General features: G+C 36.1%; 2 protein-coding genes across 2 annotated transcripts in view; one reads left to right on the forward strand and one right to left on the reverse strand.

Annotated features, from left to right (window-relative positions):
- Window positions 1-20236, reverse strand: LOC127858266 (cytochrome P450 20A1-like). The gene is made up of 11 exons (XM_052395256.1): window positions 20065-20236; window positions 19799-19848; window positions 19007-19176; window positions 18386-18531; window positions 17363-17530; window positions 16351-16420; window positions 9941-10114; window positions 9416-9536; window positions 7269-7380; window positions 6231-6295; window positions 1-5095 (listed from the first exon to the last, which is right to left on the reverse strand). Exons 1-11 carry the CDS (start codon window positions 20134-20136, stop codon window positions 4849-4851), a joined length of 1395 nt encoding a protein of 464 aa, XP_052251216.1. The 5' UTR covers window positions 20137-20236; the 3' UTR covers window positions 1-4848.
- LOC127858270 (leucine-rich repeat-containing protein 46-like) overlaps window positions 20234-20997 on the forward strand; it is a 23431-nt gene continuing 22667 nt past the window's right edge. Inside the window, exon 1 of the mRNA XM_052395261.1 lies at window positions 20234-20317. Within this exon, the coding sequence (XP_052251221.1) occupies window positions 20278-20317 (40 nt within the window). The 5' untranslated portion in view covers window positions 20234-20277. The remainder of the gene's footprint in view (window positions 20318-20997) is intronic.

Here is a 20997-nt window from a genome sequence, read left to right on the forward strand (position 1 = left end):
TTAAATCATAGAGTTTATTATATATAATTCTAATCAAAGTAAATCCATGCACCAAAACAATCTACTGAAAGCCATGACAAATATTAAATATGAGCCTCTCTTTCTAGAAAAATGTGCATAAAGTGCCATTCCAGATAAGTGATGTTTGCACAGGCTAATCAAATGCCATCCCAGATAAGTGATGTTTGTACAGGCTAATAAAGTGCCATCCCAGATGAGTGATGTTTGTACAGGCTAATAAAGTGCCATCCTAGATAAGTGATGTTTGCACAGGCTAATAAAGTGCCATCCCAGATAAGTGATGTTTTCAGGGGCTAATAAAGTGCCATCCCAGATAAGTGATGTTTGTTCAGGCTAATAAAGTGCCATCCCAGATAAGTGATGTTTGTACAGGCTAATAAAGTGCCATCCCAGATGAGTGATGTTTGTACAGGCTAATAAAGTGCCATCCTAGATAAGTGATGTTTGCACAGGCTAATAAAGTGCCATCCCAGATAAGTGATGTTTGTACAGGCTAATAAAGTGCCATCCCAGATAAGTAATGTTTGCACAGGCTAATAAAGTGCCATCCCAGATAAGTGATGTTTGTACAGGATAATAAAGTGCCATCCCAGATAAGTGATGTTTGTACAGGCTAATAAAGTGCCATCCCAGATAAGTGATGTTTGTACAGGCTAATAAAGTGCCATCCCAGATAAGTGATGTTTGTACAGGCTAATAAAGTGCCATCCTAGATAAGTGATGTTTGTACAGGCTAATAAAGTGCCATCCCAGATAAGTGATGTTTGCACAGGCTAATAAGGATGATTCTTTCCACTTTAATGGAGTTTTTTTGTTCAAAGGAAGTAAACAAAACGACATTCAAGCCTAGTTAAAAGTTTTCCTACCTGATTAGCCTGTGTGATATGCACAGGCTTATATGGGATGACACTTAATGCACATGCATAAGGCCTTGTTTTTCTCACATAAATGATAAATGTATTCACATAACATTAATATTGTACAGTCCTTTCTAAATGCAGCACTGTTAAGACCACCTATAGCTAAACATGATTCTTATGTCACTGTAAAATTTACTTTGTCAACACACTCACGACCTCTCTTAACACGTTTACGTTTTAAATTTCATGCTCTTTTGAAAATGATGAACTATTTGAATATATGCATAGTCCAGTACATCTTCTTAAATGGATTAACAATGAATAAGCTCTTGTAATTGAGTTACTAAATGTAAGTCGGCCCTGAAACTAGCAACTTAACAAATCACGTTTCGTTTTAAAACTCAATTTAATTTTTTTTTAATCCCCAGGTGAATCCTGCAATGGCCATCCGCACTAAGATAAATGCCATCAGCACTAAGAACAAAGGCCATGATAAGTATAAGTGTAATATATACACACCAAACAAACCTCTTCACTGTATGCACATTATTTTTAACATAGTTTTGTATATTCAACCAAGAAAGATTAGTAATAAACAAAGTACCACACTGTTACATAGGGGATGCTCTTCTGGAAGTCTTATATATCATCCAAGTAGATTAGAAAGACCAAGTATCTTGACAAACTGACAAGTTCATTCAAATGTTTTCAAACGTAAAATAATTAGTTTGGCAGAACTTTCTTTTTGGAGGACTGTAGACATTAACATGCCATAGTAACTTTTTTGAGTAAGTGTGAAAACTGCTATGTTAAGAAAGTTATCCTCCTTTTAAATAAATGTATGAAGCAATTTTTGTTTTGGCAACAGCTGCCTGTTTTCTACAGGAAATTTCAAAGAAATAAGTGAAAACATTCTTCTCCGTTTACTAGTACTACAAGTTATTCAATACTTATTTTTTTAACAAAGTGTCACTTTGTTTATTTACAAATATAATGCCACTTAATTACATCTTTTAAATTCATTATTTTATCTTTTGTTTATAATATATTTCAATATTATTTTAACAAAAAGACCGCCACTGTAATTTTTTTATAAGCTGATAAGGTAAATACTTGAAAAATCGTATGAGCTTTTAAGAGATCTTAGCAACACACCTGGTGATGAAACTGGTGTAGACCATTATCAATATTCAAAAAATGTAAATAACAAGTATATAACAAAACCGTACTTACTACATGTATACATATTTAAAAGCAACCATTAAATAAATCGCATTAATTCACAAATAATGAGAAAACAAATACTTTAACAGTAACACCAAAATGCCATGTTTGACTAGTGAGTTTTTATTACTACTACACATAATATGTGTCTGATTCTGTGAAAACCTTGCTGAATGCATGCATGTTACGGTAAGTGTTGTCCCAAATTAGCCAGTGCAGTTCACACAGGCTTATCAGAGTTGACAATTTCCGCCTGAACTGGATTTTTTGTTTAGAAGAAACAACCTTTTAAAATTCAAATATTCCGTCCCTAATTAGCGTGTGTAAACTGCTTAGTCTAATCTGGGATGACACTTAATGCAAAGGCATTTAGCACAGTTTTCCAAGATTGATGATCAAATGTAATACACGTAATATAACATAATTATAATGATAAAGGTCATTATAGTTACACCTTAAACATTTTCTATTAAAAATTATGTTTTTTTCATGAATTATAAAGTAACTAGGCTTATTAACACTTTATTAAAATAATAATGTATAAAACTTTAACCTCACATTCCATGTAAGTCATTTTTATTGATTAAAGCCCATGTTGTAAAAATGGTTAATTTAACATGTGTGAGTTGCTAATTAACAAATTCAGAAGATTTATAAATACATCAAGTGTTATATTTTTCTTTTATAATTATTTAAAAGAACTAGTGCCTAAATTGTAAACAATAACCAATTTAAACTTCCACATAAAGTGTAACAATTTTGATAGATTAGCACTGCAGTAATACTTTGAAACATATAAGAAAACAAAATATAATCAATGTCCCAACATTTGATGTGAACATCCTGTCTTATTAAGACATGACATATATTAAATATACATATACATGGTTATGTATGTGTTCTATCAACACCTAACTAGTACGGATAAGCTTCATAGGCAGTGCAAAATGATCCAATATTCTACTGTGCTTGCTAAGCACCAAGTGGTACTGGGGACTGATGTTCACCAATATTCTACTGCGCTTGCTTAGCACCAAGTGGTACTGGTGACTGATGTTCACCAATATTCTACTGTGCTTGCTAAGCACCAAGTGGTACTGGTGACTGATGTTCACCAATATTCTACTGTGCTTGCTTAGCACCAAGTGGTACTGGTGACTGATGTTCACCAATATTCTACTGTGCTTGCTTAGCACCAAGTGGTACTGGTGACTGATGTTCACCAATATTCTACTGTGCTTGCTTAGCACCAAGTGGTACTGGTGACTGATGTTCACCAATATTCTGCTGTGCTTGCTAAGCACCAAGTGGTACTGGTGACTGATGTTCACCAATATTCTACTGTGCTTGCTAAGCACCAAGTGGTACTGGGGACTGATGTTCACCAATATTCTTCTGTGCTTGCTAAGCACCAAGTGGTACTGGTGACTGATGTTCACCAATATTCTACTGTGCTTGCTTAGCACCAAGTGGTACTGGTGACTGATGTTCACCAATATTCTACTGTGCTTGCTAAGCACCAAGTGGTACTGGGGACTGATGTTCACCAATATTCTGCTGTGCTTGCTTAGCACCAAGTGGTACTGGGGACTGATGTTCACCAATATTCTACTGTGCTTGATAAGCACCAAGTGGTACTGGGGACTGATGTTCCCAATTTCTTTTGACAATGTGGTATTTTATTTGAGTTCTAGTATATCGTCGCTGTCGTTCTCAAACCTCGTAGCTACAAAATGCCAACTTTTCAGGAGAGAGAAAAAACCAACAATTCGTCCTGATAGGAAAACTCGTAGTTGCAAATAAAAACAAGGGACAAAATTGTCACAAAACCAGGTTTTCATTGTGAAAAAAAATCTGATAAAGGGAGACAACTCAAACTGAACTTTTGAAATGAACAAACAAAATTAACCCCCTTTGTAAGTTTGTTTTAAAATAAATATATTTTTAGTCGTGGCGACCTTGACATTGGAGATATTGACGTGATTCTTTCGTGCCACACACCGTCCCATGATGGTGAACAAATGTGCCAAATGATTTTAAAATCTCATAATGAATGACATAGTTATAGCCCAGACAAGCTCATTTATGGCTATTTTTTACCTTTGAACTCAAAGTGTGACCTTGACCTTGGAGATATTGACGACATTTTTTCGCGCGACACACCGTCTAATGATGGTTTACAAATGTGCCAAATGATTTTAAAATCTCACAATGAACGACAAAGTTATGGCCCGGACAAGCTTGTTCCGAGCGCCCGCCAGCCCGCCAGCCAGCCCGCCCGCATTCGCCAATCTAATAACCAGTTTTTTCCTTCGGAAAACCTGGTTAAAAATTATAAAAACGTTTTTGTCAAATTTGTCCAAACGAAACGACGTACCTATAGGTGAAATGGCGTCGCTACGACTTTTCGCCGGGAAAAAAGCTAACAATCATTCTACAACATTTCGTCACGTGGCTTTTTCAAGGGCTCTGATTGGCGTAGCGTAAAGCTACGAGATATAGCACAAAACACTCGCCCGACTTAATATATTCGGAAAAGACGAAAAAAATGTTTTGAAAATTTTGGAGCTACGAGGTTTGAGAACGACAGCGACGATATGTAACTTGCTGTCATATTCAGCTCTAATAAATTAAGCAACACAAGATTATTTTAAAAAATGACGGAAGTTATTCTTAACTTATTTTGCAAAAATACAATACAATCAGTCTGGAGATTTTATATCAAGAAATCAGAAAACCAGTCTCAACGTTTCGAAATCGTGATCCAAATCTCGTCGCTTGGGTGCGTGACGAATCCATGCACAGGCTCGACGACCTGTCCGTCCACGATCATGACTCGGAACTTGCGCAGAACGGACACAAGCAGCACTGTGGCCTCGACGTAGGAGAACTTGTAGCCCGGACACTTCCGCTTTCCCGCAAACCCGAATGGCACAAAGCTTAGGTGATGAAGATGTTTGCTCTTGGGGTCAAAACGATCTGGATCAAACCTGGGGGAGATCAATGTGTTTTATTTGAGCCTTGTTCCATGTTTAACTCGATTTTTGTGTAAGAGAGACTTCCTTTAAAAAAAAAATCAATACAAGCGAGAGGTGTTCTCCCTGACAAGCATATGTGGACTGCAATCTACTGAAAGGCATGCTAATTAACCCTTTACCACTTAGATGGGTATTAAAGCCTTTAACACTTAGATATGTTTTTATCCCTTTATCACTTAGATACATATTTAACTAATAGAAATAAGCCTAATTTGGAGAAATAGGGTCATGATGCATTTTCCTGAATCGTCATCTCAGATTAGCCTGTGAAGTCTGAACAGGAGCATTAGGCATGACACTTTCCAATTTTATGGGCTTTTTGTTTAAAGGAAGTCTCTTTTACACAAAAATCCAGTTTAGGTAGAAAGTGTTGTCCCTGCAAACTGTACAGCCTAATCTGTTTTCCCTGAGAATGCCTCATTTTATTTTATGTTTGCGTTTTACGTATTTCATTACTTTGTTTCAGATTAATATTTGAGCTACAAGAATATGACATAAACATTAGGTTTCTCAAAAAATCAATGTGTGTAATAATGAAAATTGTCCTCATTAGATCTGTACAAAATGAAATATAATATGTATCAATTATTTATTTCTAATAAATCTGTTCTTTTTATTTAATTATGCAATTCTGCAACTTGCAAAAAACGTTGGTCATTATTGCACGCAAGCTCTTTAAAAACATAGTGAAAAATCATCCTTGATGGCCATTTCAGAGGTATGAAAACTGAATAAAAACTGGACTTCTAAAACTATTTATATATATACTAATAATAAAATGTCTAGAAACATTGGCTTGTGAGTGCATTAACAACTATAACCTCCCCCCCCCCCCCTTGATAATTTGAATAATTTAAAGATTGAATATATTGTATAAGTTCATTTAAGTAAAATAAAGAAGAAAAAAAGAAGAACATAACAAAAAACGGGACCAGCAAAAAAATCCAAATAAGGCTGACTATGAATTAACTGATTCCAAATTACTATGTACAAATGTACCAAAAATTGTAGTTGTAGACAACATAACTGCATTTGTTTCATTCTTATTTACAAATGCGAATGAGCTAAAACAGTTTGCGTAACCTACTTATCAGGATCAGGAAAGACTGCCTCATTCTTGCTGGCAACTCCAATGGCATGAATAACAGGTGTCTGAAAAAACAGTGTTGAGCCTCATTGTAGGAAAACTGGGATTAATGCATGTGTGTCAGCACAGGCTTATCAGGGACAACACTTTCCGTTTGTATGGAATTTTTGAATTAAAGGAAGTCTCTTCTTTATAAGAATCCAGTTGAGGGGAAAGTGTCATCCCTGATTAGCCTGTGCTGACTGCACAGCTGATCTGGAAACAAGTACATGTACATGTGTTAAGCTTAGTTTTACCAAAAAGATACTCATTGTAACGTCAAGTGCAATAATGTGCATTAATAGTACTGGTAGCAACATTATGTTTGACCCTTTGAATTACCACTTAGATACGTATTTTGACACATTCGTAGTCCCTTAGAAACTTAAATTCATTTTAATACCTTTGTTACTAGATTCAAGTTTTAAAGGCTTCATTTCCAACCATTTGATACTGATAAGCATAAAACAGCATAAAACCTGAACAGACTGAAGAGATCTGATAATGAAATTTATCAAACTAAGTTAATATATGTTGCTAAGTATCACAAAGTCCTTTAAATTGTGGATTAGTTGGCATTAAATGTTGTGGTTTCCAAAAATGAGGCATGTTTGTTGGATCTTTATTACGTTGATTTATTGTTGAATTTATTGTTATTTCTGATAAAAAAAACTGAATTTACAAATGTAAAGATTTGTTGAACATGAAATAATCATGGTTTCAAAGTATTGCGTCAGGCATCCAGCAAAAACAACTAACTCTTTACTCTGTACAACGAATAGAATTTAGTAACTTAAACAAGTTTTATATATTGCTGTTTCGTTTTAATTTTTCAACATCAAACAATTCACTTGTCTCAAACTTCAATGTCTAATTTATGCTATGTTAAAACAGAGTGGAATGTATATTGCAGTAATTATCTTAAGATATACATACCTGCTTAAATAATGTTTTACCAACAAGACAGAACACAAATTGAAGTTGCAATTGAGGACTCACATTTTTGGGTATTTTGTGTCCCCCGATCTCCGAGTCGAAATCCTGGAAGCGTGCAGCCCATGGGGCGATCACAGCACAACGCAGCGTCTCATCCAGCACTTGTCGCAGGTACCTGGGGGGGGGGGACAAGGAACATTTGTTGAAGTGAGAAGCACTCTGAGAAAATGGGGCTTTATGTACCGGGTATGGGCTTAAAGTGTTGTCCCAGATTTGCCTGTGCAGTCCGCACAAGCTAATTAGTGACGACACTTTCCACTGAGATATCAGTGCATTCTTAGTTTCAAACTCTTATGAAATATGAGGCTCCAAAAAGAATGAAACTTACATACTATGCATTTCAAAAAGAAATGAAATAGGTTTCAATCAAATTTACAGCAGATGGGTTCATATGAACTAATGCCTATTAAGACTTATAAAAACTTATTCTCATGCATTGATGTTTGTTGAACAAACAACATAGCATTCAAAAGAATTTATGCCACTTTGTGATGTTATATTTTATGGACTGGTTGTTCTATAGAGCCTTTTTCTGAAAAAAAACAAGAGATGTGTTTGTCAGAAACACAATGCCCCCTAATGCACCGCTTTTTTTAACCTTTGACTTTGATGGATGACCTTGACCTTTCCCCACTCAAAATGTGCAGCTCCATGAGATACACATGCATGCCAAATATCAAGTTGCTATGTTCAATATTTTAAAGTTATTGCAAAACTTTACTATATTTAAGTTTTTAATTCTCGACCTTTGACCTTGAAGGATGACCTTGACCTTTCACCACTCAAAATGTGCAGCTCCATGAGATACACATGCATGCAAAATATAAAGTGGCTATGTTCAATATTTCAAAAGTGCTTGCAAAACTTTAATATATTAAAGTTTTAAATGTTTGACCTTTGACCTTGAAGATTGACCTTGACCTTTCACCACTCAAAATGTGCAGCTACATGAGATACACATGCATGCCAAATATCAAGTTGCTATGTTCAATATTTCAAAAGTTATTGCAAAATTTTACTGTAACCTTAAAGTTTTGGGACAGAATGACAGACAGACAGGCCAAAAACAATATACCAACGATCTATCGATCCGGGGGCATAAAAAAGTGTTTAATTTAATGCATGTGCAGTATTGTCCCAGTGTAACCTGTTAAGCCTGCACAGGCTAATCACGGACAATGTTTTTCACTTAGACCAAATTTTTGTTTAAAACAGAACTCCTTTAACAAACAAGAGATGTGTTTGTCAGAAACACAATGCCCCCTAATGCGCCGCTTTGATTTTTTTTTTACCTTTGACCTTGAAGGATGACCTTGACCTTTCACCACTCAAAATGTGCAGCTTCACGAGAAGTAAGTAAGGGATTGAATGGAGATTTTTTTTTAATTTAGACCTTTGACCTTGAAGAATGCCCTTGACCTTTCACCACTCAAAGTGTGCAGCTCCATGAGATACACATGCATGCCAAATATAAAGTTTCTGTGTTCAATAAAAAAAGTTATGATAAAACTTTAACAAAGGTTAAAGTTTTAGTCAAGAAAAATACAATGATATTTGACATTTGACCTTGAAGGATGACCTTGATTTTTAACCACTCAAAAAGAGCAGCTCCATGAGATACACATGCATGGTAAATATCAAGTTGCTATGTTCAATATTGCAAAAGTTATCAAACTTTAACCAAGGATAAACAGACAGACAGACAGACAGACAGACGACAGACAGACGACAGACAGAAAGACAGACAGACAGACGACAGACAGACAACAGACAGACAGACAGACGACAGACGGACAGACAGAGACAGACAGACAGAGACAGAAGAGACAGACAGACAGACAGACAGACAGACATGACAAAAAAAAATATACCCCGATCTATCGATCCTGGGACATAAAAATTCCCTAAAAGCAGAAAGTGTCGTACCTGATAAACCTGTGCAGAAGCACAGGCTAATCTAGGACAAGACTTTATGAACATGCATTATGCCCACTTTTCCCTGAATGTGGCTCTGTACACAAATGTCAGGCACTTACATGAGATTGTTCTAATGCCAATTTAAGATATAACTACTTGTCATTGATTGTTGCAAGTTGAACAAACACCATATTTAATTGCGATCTAAGCACACAATGTGTGGCACTACTCACACAAGGTCGTTGATGGTGGTGTGGTCCACATCATCGGTGCCCAGCACAGTCTTGATCTCACCATACACCTTCTCCTGCACATCAGCATGGGTAGCCAGGAAGTACATGCACCAGGACAGCACTGACAGTGGGACAACATCATGTTAGGGCGTATATTTTTGTAATGATATGAAAAGTGTTTGCACAGGCTATTCAGGGGCATTACTTTCCCCTTTTATCGATTTTTTTTTCATTAAAAAAAGAGTCTCTGCCATCAAAAATCAAACTAAGTCATAAAGTGTCGTCCCTGATTAGCCTGTGCATGCGGCACAGGTTATTCTGGGGCGGAGACACTTAACGCTAATGCCTTAAGCCCAATTTTCCAACAGCTCGACTCACTCTATACACAAGCTAGTGTCACACTCACTATGGCCCTTGGTGTGACAGATGCCGGTGACAAGAACCAAGCCATTAAACAACCAAAAGAGAGTTGCATGGTAAAACCTTGAAATAACTATCAACAACACATGCTAGTGTCCCACTTACAGTTGCCAGTGGTGTGAAAGCCGCCAATGACGTACACAAGGCTATCATAGAAGGTCACGTCAGGGTCCTCCTTGTCCAGTAGAAGGTCGATGAGTAGTTCCTCACCGTGCTGTGGAGGGCTCTTCTTGCGCTCCTTCAGAATGGAATCAATGACTATCCTCAGCTGGTCTCTGCCTAAAGGTAAGCAGTAAAATTTAGTTTAAACTTATTTATTTTAGCTTTATTGCATCGAAACTAAAGGCTTATCAAAGTGATCACTAGTCCGTTTGGTGGGTTTACCCAGCAGTTGGTGTCTATGGGGGAGATCTAAAGAATACTCCAACAGTGGAAACCAAACAAATAGCCTCCCTTTACTAGGCAGACACCATATTCATAAGGTCATCGTGAAAAGTATAGATAATTGGCTTAGCAGTATAGATTTTGGGATTAGCAATAAAGATAATAGGGTAAGCAGTTTGGATAATTGGATAATCAGTGTAAAAAATTTGGTAAGACGTTTAGATATTTGGATTTGGAAGTATAGACAAAGTAATGGTATAGCAATATAAATAATTGGGTAAGCAGTTTAGATAATTTGTTTAGCAGCATAGATAATTGGGAAAGAAGAATAGATAATTGGGTAAACAATAAAGATAATTGGGTTTGCAATATATATATAATTGGGTTCGAAGTATATATAATTGGTTTTGTAGTACAGATAACTGGGTAAGCAGTGTAGAAAATTGGGTGAGCAATATAGACAGCAGTATAGATAATTTGGTGTGTAGTAAAGATAATTGGGTTAGCAGGATAGATAATTGATAAGTATAGATAATTGGGTTAGCAATATAGATGATTGGGTTAGCAGTACAGATAATTGGGCAAGCAATATACATATATGTGTAGATAATTTGGTTAGAAGTGTAGATAAAGTGTAAGCAGTTTAGATAATTGGTTAAGAATTGTAGATTATTGGGTTACGATAATAGATAATTGGGTTATGACTATAGATAATTGGGTTAGCGGTGTAGATAATTGGGCTAGAAGTATAGGTAATTGGGTTAGATAATAGATAATTGGGTTAGCAGTATAGATATTTGGGTAAGCAGTATATATATTTGGTTTAGTAGGTTAGTGAAGAAAGTCACGTTACAATATGGATAATTGGGTAAGTATTTTAGATAAATGGTTTAGCAGTATTGATAATTAGGTTAAAGTGATATTATGGGCATCTAACAGTTTATAGGTGTCTATCGCAACCATTGTTTATTTTTGGTGTTTTCACTTCATATACACTTATATTTGTTAATGCAGCATCAACATACTAAAACAATATCCCGGAAAGAGAAAAATAATGCATTTGAATATCAACCGTACTTTTGTTTGACAACTGATAACGCATGTACCATGTGAACCTAAATTTAGTTCTAGTGCAGATTCTTTCATACGACACAAAGACACAATTTTGTTTTACGGATCATTTCGGCTTACAGGACTGAGTGGGTCACGTAAGATATCAAATATAAAATATGACTTATTAATTTTTGAATATAAATTAATAATATTTATTTTCGCGGAAACGAATGTTGTTTGCTGGTTTCTATAGATACGATTACGGAAGAAACGTTATGTACGGAATGCTTTGGTTGAATTCGTTAAAACAATGAAATTACGCATTTCCGTACCACGTGATATTACGTCATTCCGCCTTTTGCAAACTGCATGTGCTTGCGTTCGGATGGTCAACAAACACCACCCACCGCACCCTGATTAATATCTCGACTGGTCCGACATCCACATTTTAAGATGCTCAGAGTCGATTTAAAACCATATCTTGCACATATATGGACTATACATTTGAGTTATACGATTCTGCTGGCAAGTTCTCTATTTCCAGTACATGTACACCGGCTCATGGCGGGCTCCTAAAATCTGATGGCAGACATTCACACCCATTTTGGTGCCGGGGCCAGGCCACATCATTACAGTCGATCGAGATGGGACCAAACTTGGTCTTGTACAACTGGGGCGCATTCCAACGGACAGCGTGACTCGGCGCTTGGACTGTCTATCGAATGCTACAATGGACAAACGCACTGTCGCACGTTTATATAGAGCACATGCATTCTGCAGGTGAACAATGAACTGTCTCGTGTTTAATATAAGTGCACAGGAATTTTTGATGCCACAACCATATCCGAACATTCAATTTGGCGTCGTTTTTTATATTCTGTCTGTTTTTTATTGTCATATGAGCCTTTTTATATGTGTTATTATGTCTGGTAATTTTATTGTCATATATTTCTTGTTGCATTTGCCTTCTTGTCGCAGTGCCGGAAAATTCTGTTTGCCGGGGGTCGGATGGGCATGCGCATTTATACATTTATTTGAATGGACTCTGTGACTACTTGCGTAGTTTATCATACTTGTCCTTTCGGGTAATTCCAAGTTATTAAAGTTTAAGCTTAAACAAAATAAAAAATAGCAGTACCGTAGGGTAAAAAACGTTTAGGTGTCAAATCGCTGGCTGAGCGATAAGTTGTATTTTAATGTCCGATTAAGTATGTAAAAGGTACAAGTAATATTATCGCAAGTGTGGCGATAAAAGTGTGATCACAAGTGTAGTGATCAAGTAAAAGTTTTATCGCAAGTGCGAAAAAGTGTGATCACAAGTGTAGTGATCAATGTCCGATTAAGTATATTATCGCAAGTGCGAAAAAGTGTGTTAAGTATGTTAAAGGTACAAGTAAAAGTGTTGGATCACAAGTGTAGTGATCAAGTAAGTGTTATCCCAAGTGCGCAAAAAGTGTGATCACAAGTGTAGTGATCAATGTCCGATAAAGTATGTAAAAAATCACAAGCGTAGTGATCAAGTAAGTGTTAGCGCAAGTGCGCAAAAGTGTGATCACAAGTGTAGTGATCAATGTCCGATTAAGTATGTTATTCGCAAGTGCGAAAAAAGTGTGATCACAAGTGTAGTGATCAAGTAAAAGTATTAGTGTGTCATTAAAAGTGTCATGGCGATTATCATGTAAAAGTGTGATCCAATGGTCAAGCGATTGGAAGAACTAGGTTTAGCCCAGCAAAGTATATGGTTCTTCCTAGTTCGGTCGCTTGATGAGCAATAGCATTTTTTATTTTGGGTACGCGGTGTTGCTACTATAACGGTGTTACTTCACGTTTTGTAATTTTAAAATGTGCTCATCCACCTCCGGTAGGCATATTTTAAAAGTAACAGGTTTCCACGAGTGAGTAGCCGATCTTTCGGGGCTCGTGGTTACCACCGGCTGTTTTTTCGCTGCGGCCTTTTATATCCCACTTTTTACTCGTATAATATACTAAAGAGATCTGTTAGTGAATACTTTGTGCATTCTATTACATTTTTGTGATGTTTATTGGGAGGCAAAATATTTTGGAATCGGGTCATTAAACTAGTTAAATGGAGTAAAGTGTTGTTTTATTGTTGCAGTCGTAAAATAAATTTTTTATAAACAACTGGTAGCAAGACGAGTTTCAGATAATTGGCCAGTAACCACATTTTAACTTACTCTGATAACCTGTTAATTCTTTTCAGCTCAATTCAACAGCGAAAAATGCCCATAATATCACTTTAAGAATATAGATTATTGGCTTTGCAAAAATGATTATTGGGTTAGAAGTGTAAATGGGTTAGCAGTATAAATAATATGGTTAGTAGTGCAGCTAAGGGGGAATTTATACTGAACATATTGTGTAGATGCCTCACTTCTTTCAGTATGAAAGGCTGAAGTCTTTTATTCCACCAGTCAAAATAATATCATTTTAAAACAAGAGCACAGCATAACGGTTGCAAACGCTCGGCTGCGGATGCAGTTTTGAATAAATGAAAACTTGTCAGATCTTTTTTTTTAGAGTGACCTTGACCTTTGACCTAGTGACCCAAAAATAAGCGTGGCATGTTGAACTCATCAAGGTGCATCTACATATGAAGTTTCAAAGTTGTAAATGGAAGCACTTTGATTTTAGAGCCAATGTTAAGGTTTTAGCATGGCATGACAATACCTCCGGTTTTCTCCGAAAACAGCCGAGCTAATTATGATATTTTGCCGGTGTAGACCACTCATCTATTTGTCTTTTTAAAGGTGAAGGAACCTATCTCAATACTTCAATCAAAAAGGGGGAAGGGGTGGGTGTGGAGAGAGGTGTTTAGTGTGGGGGTGTGGTCATTTATTACATTATCTTTCACACACAAAAAAGAGAAAAACAATATATATTTATTTTATTTTTTTTTGGGGGGGGGGGGATTAATTGATGGGATGGTTGGACAGTCTTTCAAAAATAATATAATAAAAATAAATTATTTTTTTTTTGGGGGGGGGGGTCGGGGGGGGGTTGTGAGAAGGGGGTATAGTGTGGGGTGTGGCCATTTATTACATGATCTTTTTAAAAAAAAAGGAAAAATCTGATCATAAATAAATAAGTTATGGCAATTTTAGCAAAATTTGATACTTTGACCTTGAGAGTCAAGGTTAATCAAAAGTCAAGGTCCAATTCAACTTGCCAGGTACAGTTCCCTCTTAATAGTAAGAAAGTATTTGAAGTTTGAAAGCAATAGCCTTGATACTTTAGAAGTAAAGTGGATCTAAACACAAAATTTAACCAAATATTCAAAGTCAGAAAAGGGCCATAATTTTGTCAAAATGCCAGTCAGATTTACAGAACTTTGCCTGCACAGTCCACTTATGATAGTTAGCAACGTGTTCCAAGTCTGAAAGCAATAGCTATGATACTTTAGGAGTAAAGGGGACCGAAACACAAAACTTAACCATATTTTTAATTTTCTATGTATAAAAAGGGCACATAATTCTGTCAAAATGCCAGCCAGAGTTACCTAACCTTGCCAGCCCAGTCCCCTCATGATAGTAAGTAAGTGTGACATGTTTGAATGCAATAGCTTTGATACTTTATGAGAAAAGTGGACCTAAACACAAAACTTAACCGGATGCCGACGCAGACGCCGACGCTCAGGTGATGACAATAGCTCATCATTTAAAAAATATGATAGAAGAGCTAATATATAATATATATAAACAAGAGATGTGTTTGTCAGAAACATAATGCCCCCTACTGCGCTGCTTTGATACATGCATTTTTTACCTTTGACCTTGAAGGATGACCTTGACCTTTCACCACTCAAAATGTGCAGCTCCATGAGATACACATGCATGCCAAATATAAAGTTGCTATGTAAAGGAACATAGAAGTTATGAGCATTTTTCTAAACCTAAACGCGAAACCTAAACGCAAAGTGGGACGGAAGGACAGACGGACAGACAGACGGACGGTCCGATCACTATATGCCCTCCTTCGGGGGCATAAAAATAGAATATAATTAAAATGGAATTAAGAAAAGTATGTTCTATGTTTGAATATATTCTGGCTTATTCTTATGTTTTTAACAAACTATTCTTAAAGGGACCTTTTCATGTTTTTGTAAATTGACAAAATTGAAAATAATTGTTTCAGATTCGCAAATTGGAATGTAGTTAATATATTTGTGAGGAACAGTAATACTGAACATTAACCAAGCTCTAAAATATCTATTACATGCATCTTTTGACGATTTAAAAATCTGACAATTATAAAGTGTTGAAACTCGAAATGATTGTATAATTATGAGATTTCAGTTGTTGTTGTTGTTGTTATAATTTGTTACACTACAAGGATTGCTTATATAAACTATAAAATACATCACTCACTGTATGAGCACCAATGGCCAAGTGGTAAAAGTGTTAGACTTTTACTTCAGGGGTCGGTGGTTCGAGCTTAGTTAAGGGTTACTTTTTTTTCTTTCTTTAATTTGATTCTTATTTTTTACTGGAGCTATTTAGATCCAATGTTTACATATTTCATTATAAAGCATTTAATGACAAACTTCCAATACATGCCAAAATCTGTGAAAAGGTCCCTTTAACAAAGAATTGTGTATGACATTCCATGTCATAATGAACTCTATTAGATATACTCTAAGAACAAAACAGTCCTAATTTTTAGACTTAAGTCACAGATTTGTTGGTGAATACAGGTTCAGAAATTAGGGGCTGTTGTTTAGTAATGTTTTGGTGTTAAGGATACAAAGGGTGCCTCTTGATGTGGAATTCCATGGTTTGTTTCTTTTTGGGGACTTCTAAAACAGTCATTCTAAAGAAACTAAGAACTGGTTCTAACTAACAAACAAATAGGGAAAGGTCAAAAGTGCCTCAATAATCCACCAGTTTTTCAACACCGTCCAACTGAAATAAATACATCAAATGCAGACAAACATGATTCTAATTATTTAGGTGACACACAACCATAACTCAAAACCAAAAAATTCCAGTTACACATAACCATAACTTCGAACCAAAATCTTCAGATTACAAGCAACTTTAACACTCAGTTTTGGTGCGTACCTTCCTGAAGTTTCTTCTGTCTCACAGCTGTAGGCGGCTCAGTCAGTCTCAGCTCCAGTTCACTCCAGACCTATAGAACACAGCAAAGTAATAGATTGAGGTGCATTGTGGGAAAGCTGTGCTTAATGAATGTGCATAAAGTGTCATCCCAGATTAACCTGTGCAGTCAGAACATGATAATCATGGAGGACACATTTTCTGCTTTTATGGAATTTTTTGTTTAAAGGAGGTCTCATTATGAAGAAAACCCAGAATAGGCAGAAAGTTTTGTTCCTGATAAGCTTGTGCAGACTGAACAGGCTAATCTGGGATAACACTTTACACACATGCATTTAACCCAGTTTTCCAAGAACGAGGCTCAGTTAAACAAAGAAGGGTCCTTTTTTTACATACCAATAAACATCAATTAGGCAAACAAAATCAATAGGTTGTATGCCGAACCATATATTATTTATTTATTTTTTTAATTGCATTTGCATGTTCCTTTACCATCAACTAATCTAATCCTTTAAAAATTAATGTCACGTAATTATGCAAAATTGTTTGCAGATTTGAATACATAATTGTTTTATTTATTGTGATGAATAACCTATTTTCCTGAAAACAGTGCAAGCATTTGTTTTCAGTGATTTGCACACACAAAAAATCACCTGAAAGAATGTAAAAAAACAACACAGAACGAGTTGCCCAGTGGTGTAGCACAGTATACCGCAAAAACCATGGAAAAATTACAAGAAACATCAAAGAAACTATCCGTGCCCTGGTATAATCAGGTTTAATGCATGTAAGTTAATAGTTGTCCCACATTAGCCTGCCCAATCTATACAGGCTTATTAGGGACAACAATTTCCGCCATAACTGGATTTTCACTAAGAAGAGAATTCCTTTGATCGTAACATTCCATTAGAGCTAAAACTGTTGTCCGTGATAAGTCTCTGCTGACAGCACAGGCTAATCAGGGATGACACTCATCCATATGAATTAAAGAGAGAAGTTCCTACACAATACTTACATTGTCATAGATGTGTTTGAACTCCAGCACTTTCTTGTCATCTTTCATGGCTTTACCATACAGTGCCAGCAAGACAGCCTTCAGCGCAAATACAGACATGTACTCGCTGACCGGGATGTGGTCTTCCTTCACCAGGCCTGTCCATTTCTTCACCAAGCCATCAGCAACCTTAACATAAGAAAACATAATAATAAAAAAACTTCCAATGAAAATCAAGCATGCATTTTTGCGTGTCTCTCATACATGAAAAGTTTGTTGGGTTCAATATGAGTATTGCTCAGGTAACACAGGGCTGAATGCAAGTGCGTAAAGATTCATCCCATATTAGCCTGTTTAGTCTGCACAGGCTTATCAGGGACAACAATATCCACTAAGACTAGATTTTTGTTTAGAATAGTCTTCAATTAAATGAAAAAATCCATAAAAGCAGAAAGTGTCGCCCCTGATTAGCTAACCTGTGGAGACTGCACAGGCTAATCTGGGACACACTTTAGGCCCAGTTTTCTCAGAACAGGGCTCAAATACTAGGAAAGCAAACCAAGGAAAATTCAATTCAATTTTTCTTAGGTAGGCATTGCATGGTTTTCATACAAAAAAGTTAATCTGTTAGATGCAATATATGGTACATTCACCATTCATTAGATGCATACACATGTATAGAAATAATAACATTTTTGCATCATAAGACATTGCCAGTGAGAGATTTGGACAAATATTGTATTACAAAAACCACTCAGGTATAGATTATTTACCACTCTCTTCCCTATTAGATTCAGAGCTGGGCTGGAATGGCTGTAAAAAGATTTTCATAGCACAGCCACCCATAAAATATGTGGCCTTGCTCAGACTTAAACTCACTACCCTAGGATAGGCCGTACAGTAATGTACCAACGGAGCTAACTGGGCCCTGCCTGCCCAGAAGAAATTTAAGACAACTTTCTCAAGACTCCCTTGTTTGAGAGTTAAGCAATTTACCAACAATGCCAACCAGCTGCAGCCTCTAAGAAAAGTTTGGAAACTAACCTCCTGAAAGTCAAGAAAGTATCTCTTCATTGCCTCGTGAGTGAACACTGTGTCATAATGTTTCCTTCTGGCCCGTCCATCCTCCCCATTAGCAAACTGGATGCTCTTCAAACTGAACACAGGCTCGAACATCATGAACAGCTCATCTGAAGTCAATACAGTCATAACATAAAAATAGTAAAAATTGTATAAATAAATACTGAAGACTTAAGAACTCAATTTAAAAATATTATTATCACATTTTTATTAGTTTTAAAAATAAAATAAATTGGAAGGAATGGTGATAAGAATGGTGATAAGAATGGTGATAAGAATGGTGATAAGAATGGACTCACAGGCTAATGGCTCTTTATTTGAGCTTTTTTCAAGCAAAACTAGACTTAATGCATGTGCTTAAAGTGTCATCTCAGTTAGCACGCACAGGCTTATCAGGGAAACTGGATTTTCATTTAGAAGGAAAATTCTTTACATGAAAAATTCCATAAAAACAGTGAGTGTTGTTCCTGATTAGCCTGTGCGTACTGCAGGAGCTCATCTGTGAAAACTCTTAACACACATGCATTAAGCCCATTTTTCCAAGAATGAGGATAAAATCCCTATGCTTCTTTCGACATCTCTTACTGGGTTTGTCGAAGACGTTGGTGTGTTGCTTGAAGACATCCTCTGTACAGATGCTCACGGTGTAAGTTGGGCCCCACCAGAATGACGCAACGGGCCCATAATCTTTGTGGAGCTTCATCAGAAATTCATGGAGACTTCCAGCTTTCGCAATATCCCCTAAATTTCCATCTCTGCAAAGATACAAAAAATAAATGAGCCTAAAGTGGATTTCTTTACAAAGAGACTCCCTTTAAACTAAATTTTTTATGAAAGCGGAAAGTGTTATCTCTGATTAGCCTGTGCTGTGACAACACTTTATGCGCATGCATTATGCACAGGCATCAAGCACTCTATTACCAGAGCAAAGCTATAATTCAATTTAACCAAGTAGTTTATAAAAAAAGCTCCTTTCTTTCCCCTAAGCAATCCCATTTGATACTTACGTTATTATGGCTTACATGTATATGAAGTAAAGCAATGCAAAATAAAATAGTAAAATTGACATTTTTTGCAATAATAAATTAACCGATATCTTAATTATTAAAAAGTCGTGCATTTTGTTTTAACACTTTACCAATAAGATAGGTATTTTGATGCACATGTTTTATTTACTTAAACACCTTTCTTACTAAATTCAAGTTTTAAAGGCTTCATTTCCAACCCTTAGATACTGATGAGCAGAAACCAGCATATAACCTGAACAGACTGTGATTTACTGGCAGGCTGTTCTGGTTAAGTGCTGGTTGAAAAAGCTATTTTCACTTTGCTTCTTATGGGGGGAAAGGGTTATAAAGCAAGTAAGACACCACTTACTCCTTTGAGACCGGGTCTAGGCCTGGAATGGTGGATGGGCTCTTGGAACTCTGAAAAACATATGAATTAATTAATTAATATTTCAAACGATTTTCGTAATAGTGTTACGTTTATCGTGGAAACAACGTACGTTGTCAAATAAATCTAACCACCCCAAACTCCCAACATAGTCTATGTCATATACTGATATCAATTTGCAATGTAGAATAAGAGTAAGACTCGAGGCAATCGCGTTTGCAAAACCATTAAAAAGATGCATTTCCCACCGGATACAGATAGACAACCGCAGCCAGAAGTACAAGCACAAACACCACTGCAAATATGGCAAACGCCAGCATGCTGTCACGATCGAAACTTTATGTTTTTGAATAAATATTGGTCTGTAAAAACGAAACGTCAACTGTTGTGCCGAGAAAAATATTTGTGTTGTGTTATCTGCAAACGCTTGCTAGATACATATCAAACAAACGCTTGTTAAAATGGAAGGAGAAACACAGTCGGAAGAAAACAGTGAACAAGGTAGTTTAGCTATCATAAACGGTGGAAACATTTTTCCAATTAAGATAAGACATATTTTAGCTTTCCAGAGCAGAGTCAGAGATTCAAGACTAATTCACAGTCACACTTATCTAACTTGACTACTGAATAGTTCTGTCAAAATCAACTATCAAGATTAGAAGTTCTGACATAAGTTCTAAACGCAATTTTTTTTGCCTCAAAATGTCAGCTATATTGCTCGGTTAACCCCAAGCATATTTGATGAATTGAAATTCCTTTGAAATCAGAGAAAATTCCAACATATCCATATTATTGCACTAATATGATTATAGGTTCTACCTAATTTACGGGCAAAAGCTTTTTAAGTTTTTTTGATAACCATGTATTTTTAATAAATATATGGATATATGATTGTGCTCAAAATATGATAATTGTTGCAATAATTAAGTAATGCATCCAAAAAAGTCAATCTTAAAACGAGTTACATGTTCCAAGCTTAAAGATCTAGCATCTTATTTTTTTTTGTTTTCTAGCCACAGGAATTTATAGCTGGTTCGGTGTTTGTGGTATAGTGGATGGGGTGTCTGCTAACTGGCTTAGTCACTGGGAGGTCTCTGTATTGATACTTAAAGTGGAAGCATTCTTTAGATAACCCTAAAGACATACTATGGCGTACCATTTGGGTTGAAAGTCAAGAAGAC

Source organism: Dreissena polymorpha, chromosome 14 (genome assembly GCF_020536995.1).
Source record: "Dreissena polymorpha isolate Duluth1 chromosome 14, UMN_Dpol_1.0, whole genome shotgun sequence".
Taxonomy (NCBI): domain Eukaryota; kingdom Metazoa; phylum Mollusca; class Bivalvia; order Myida; family Dreissenidae; genus Dreissena; species Dreissena polymorpha.

Excerpts from the sequence above, each read along its gene's own strand:
- LOC127858266 (XM_052395256.1), bottom strand. The coding sequence starts at position 20,136 with ATGCTGGCGTTTGCCATATTTGCAGTGGTGTTTGTGCTTGTACTTCTG. Across the intron at positions 19,849-20,064 it reads CGGTTGTCTATCTGTATCCG|AGTTCCAAGAGCCCATCCAC; the intron begins GTGGGAAATGCA and ends TATGTTTTTCAG. Across the intron at positions 9,537-9,940 it reads CTTTCACACCACTGGCAACT|TGCTGTCCTGGTGCATGTAC; the intron begins GTAAGTGGGACA and ends TCCCACTGTCAG.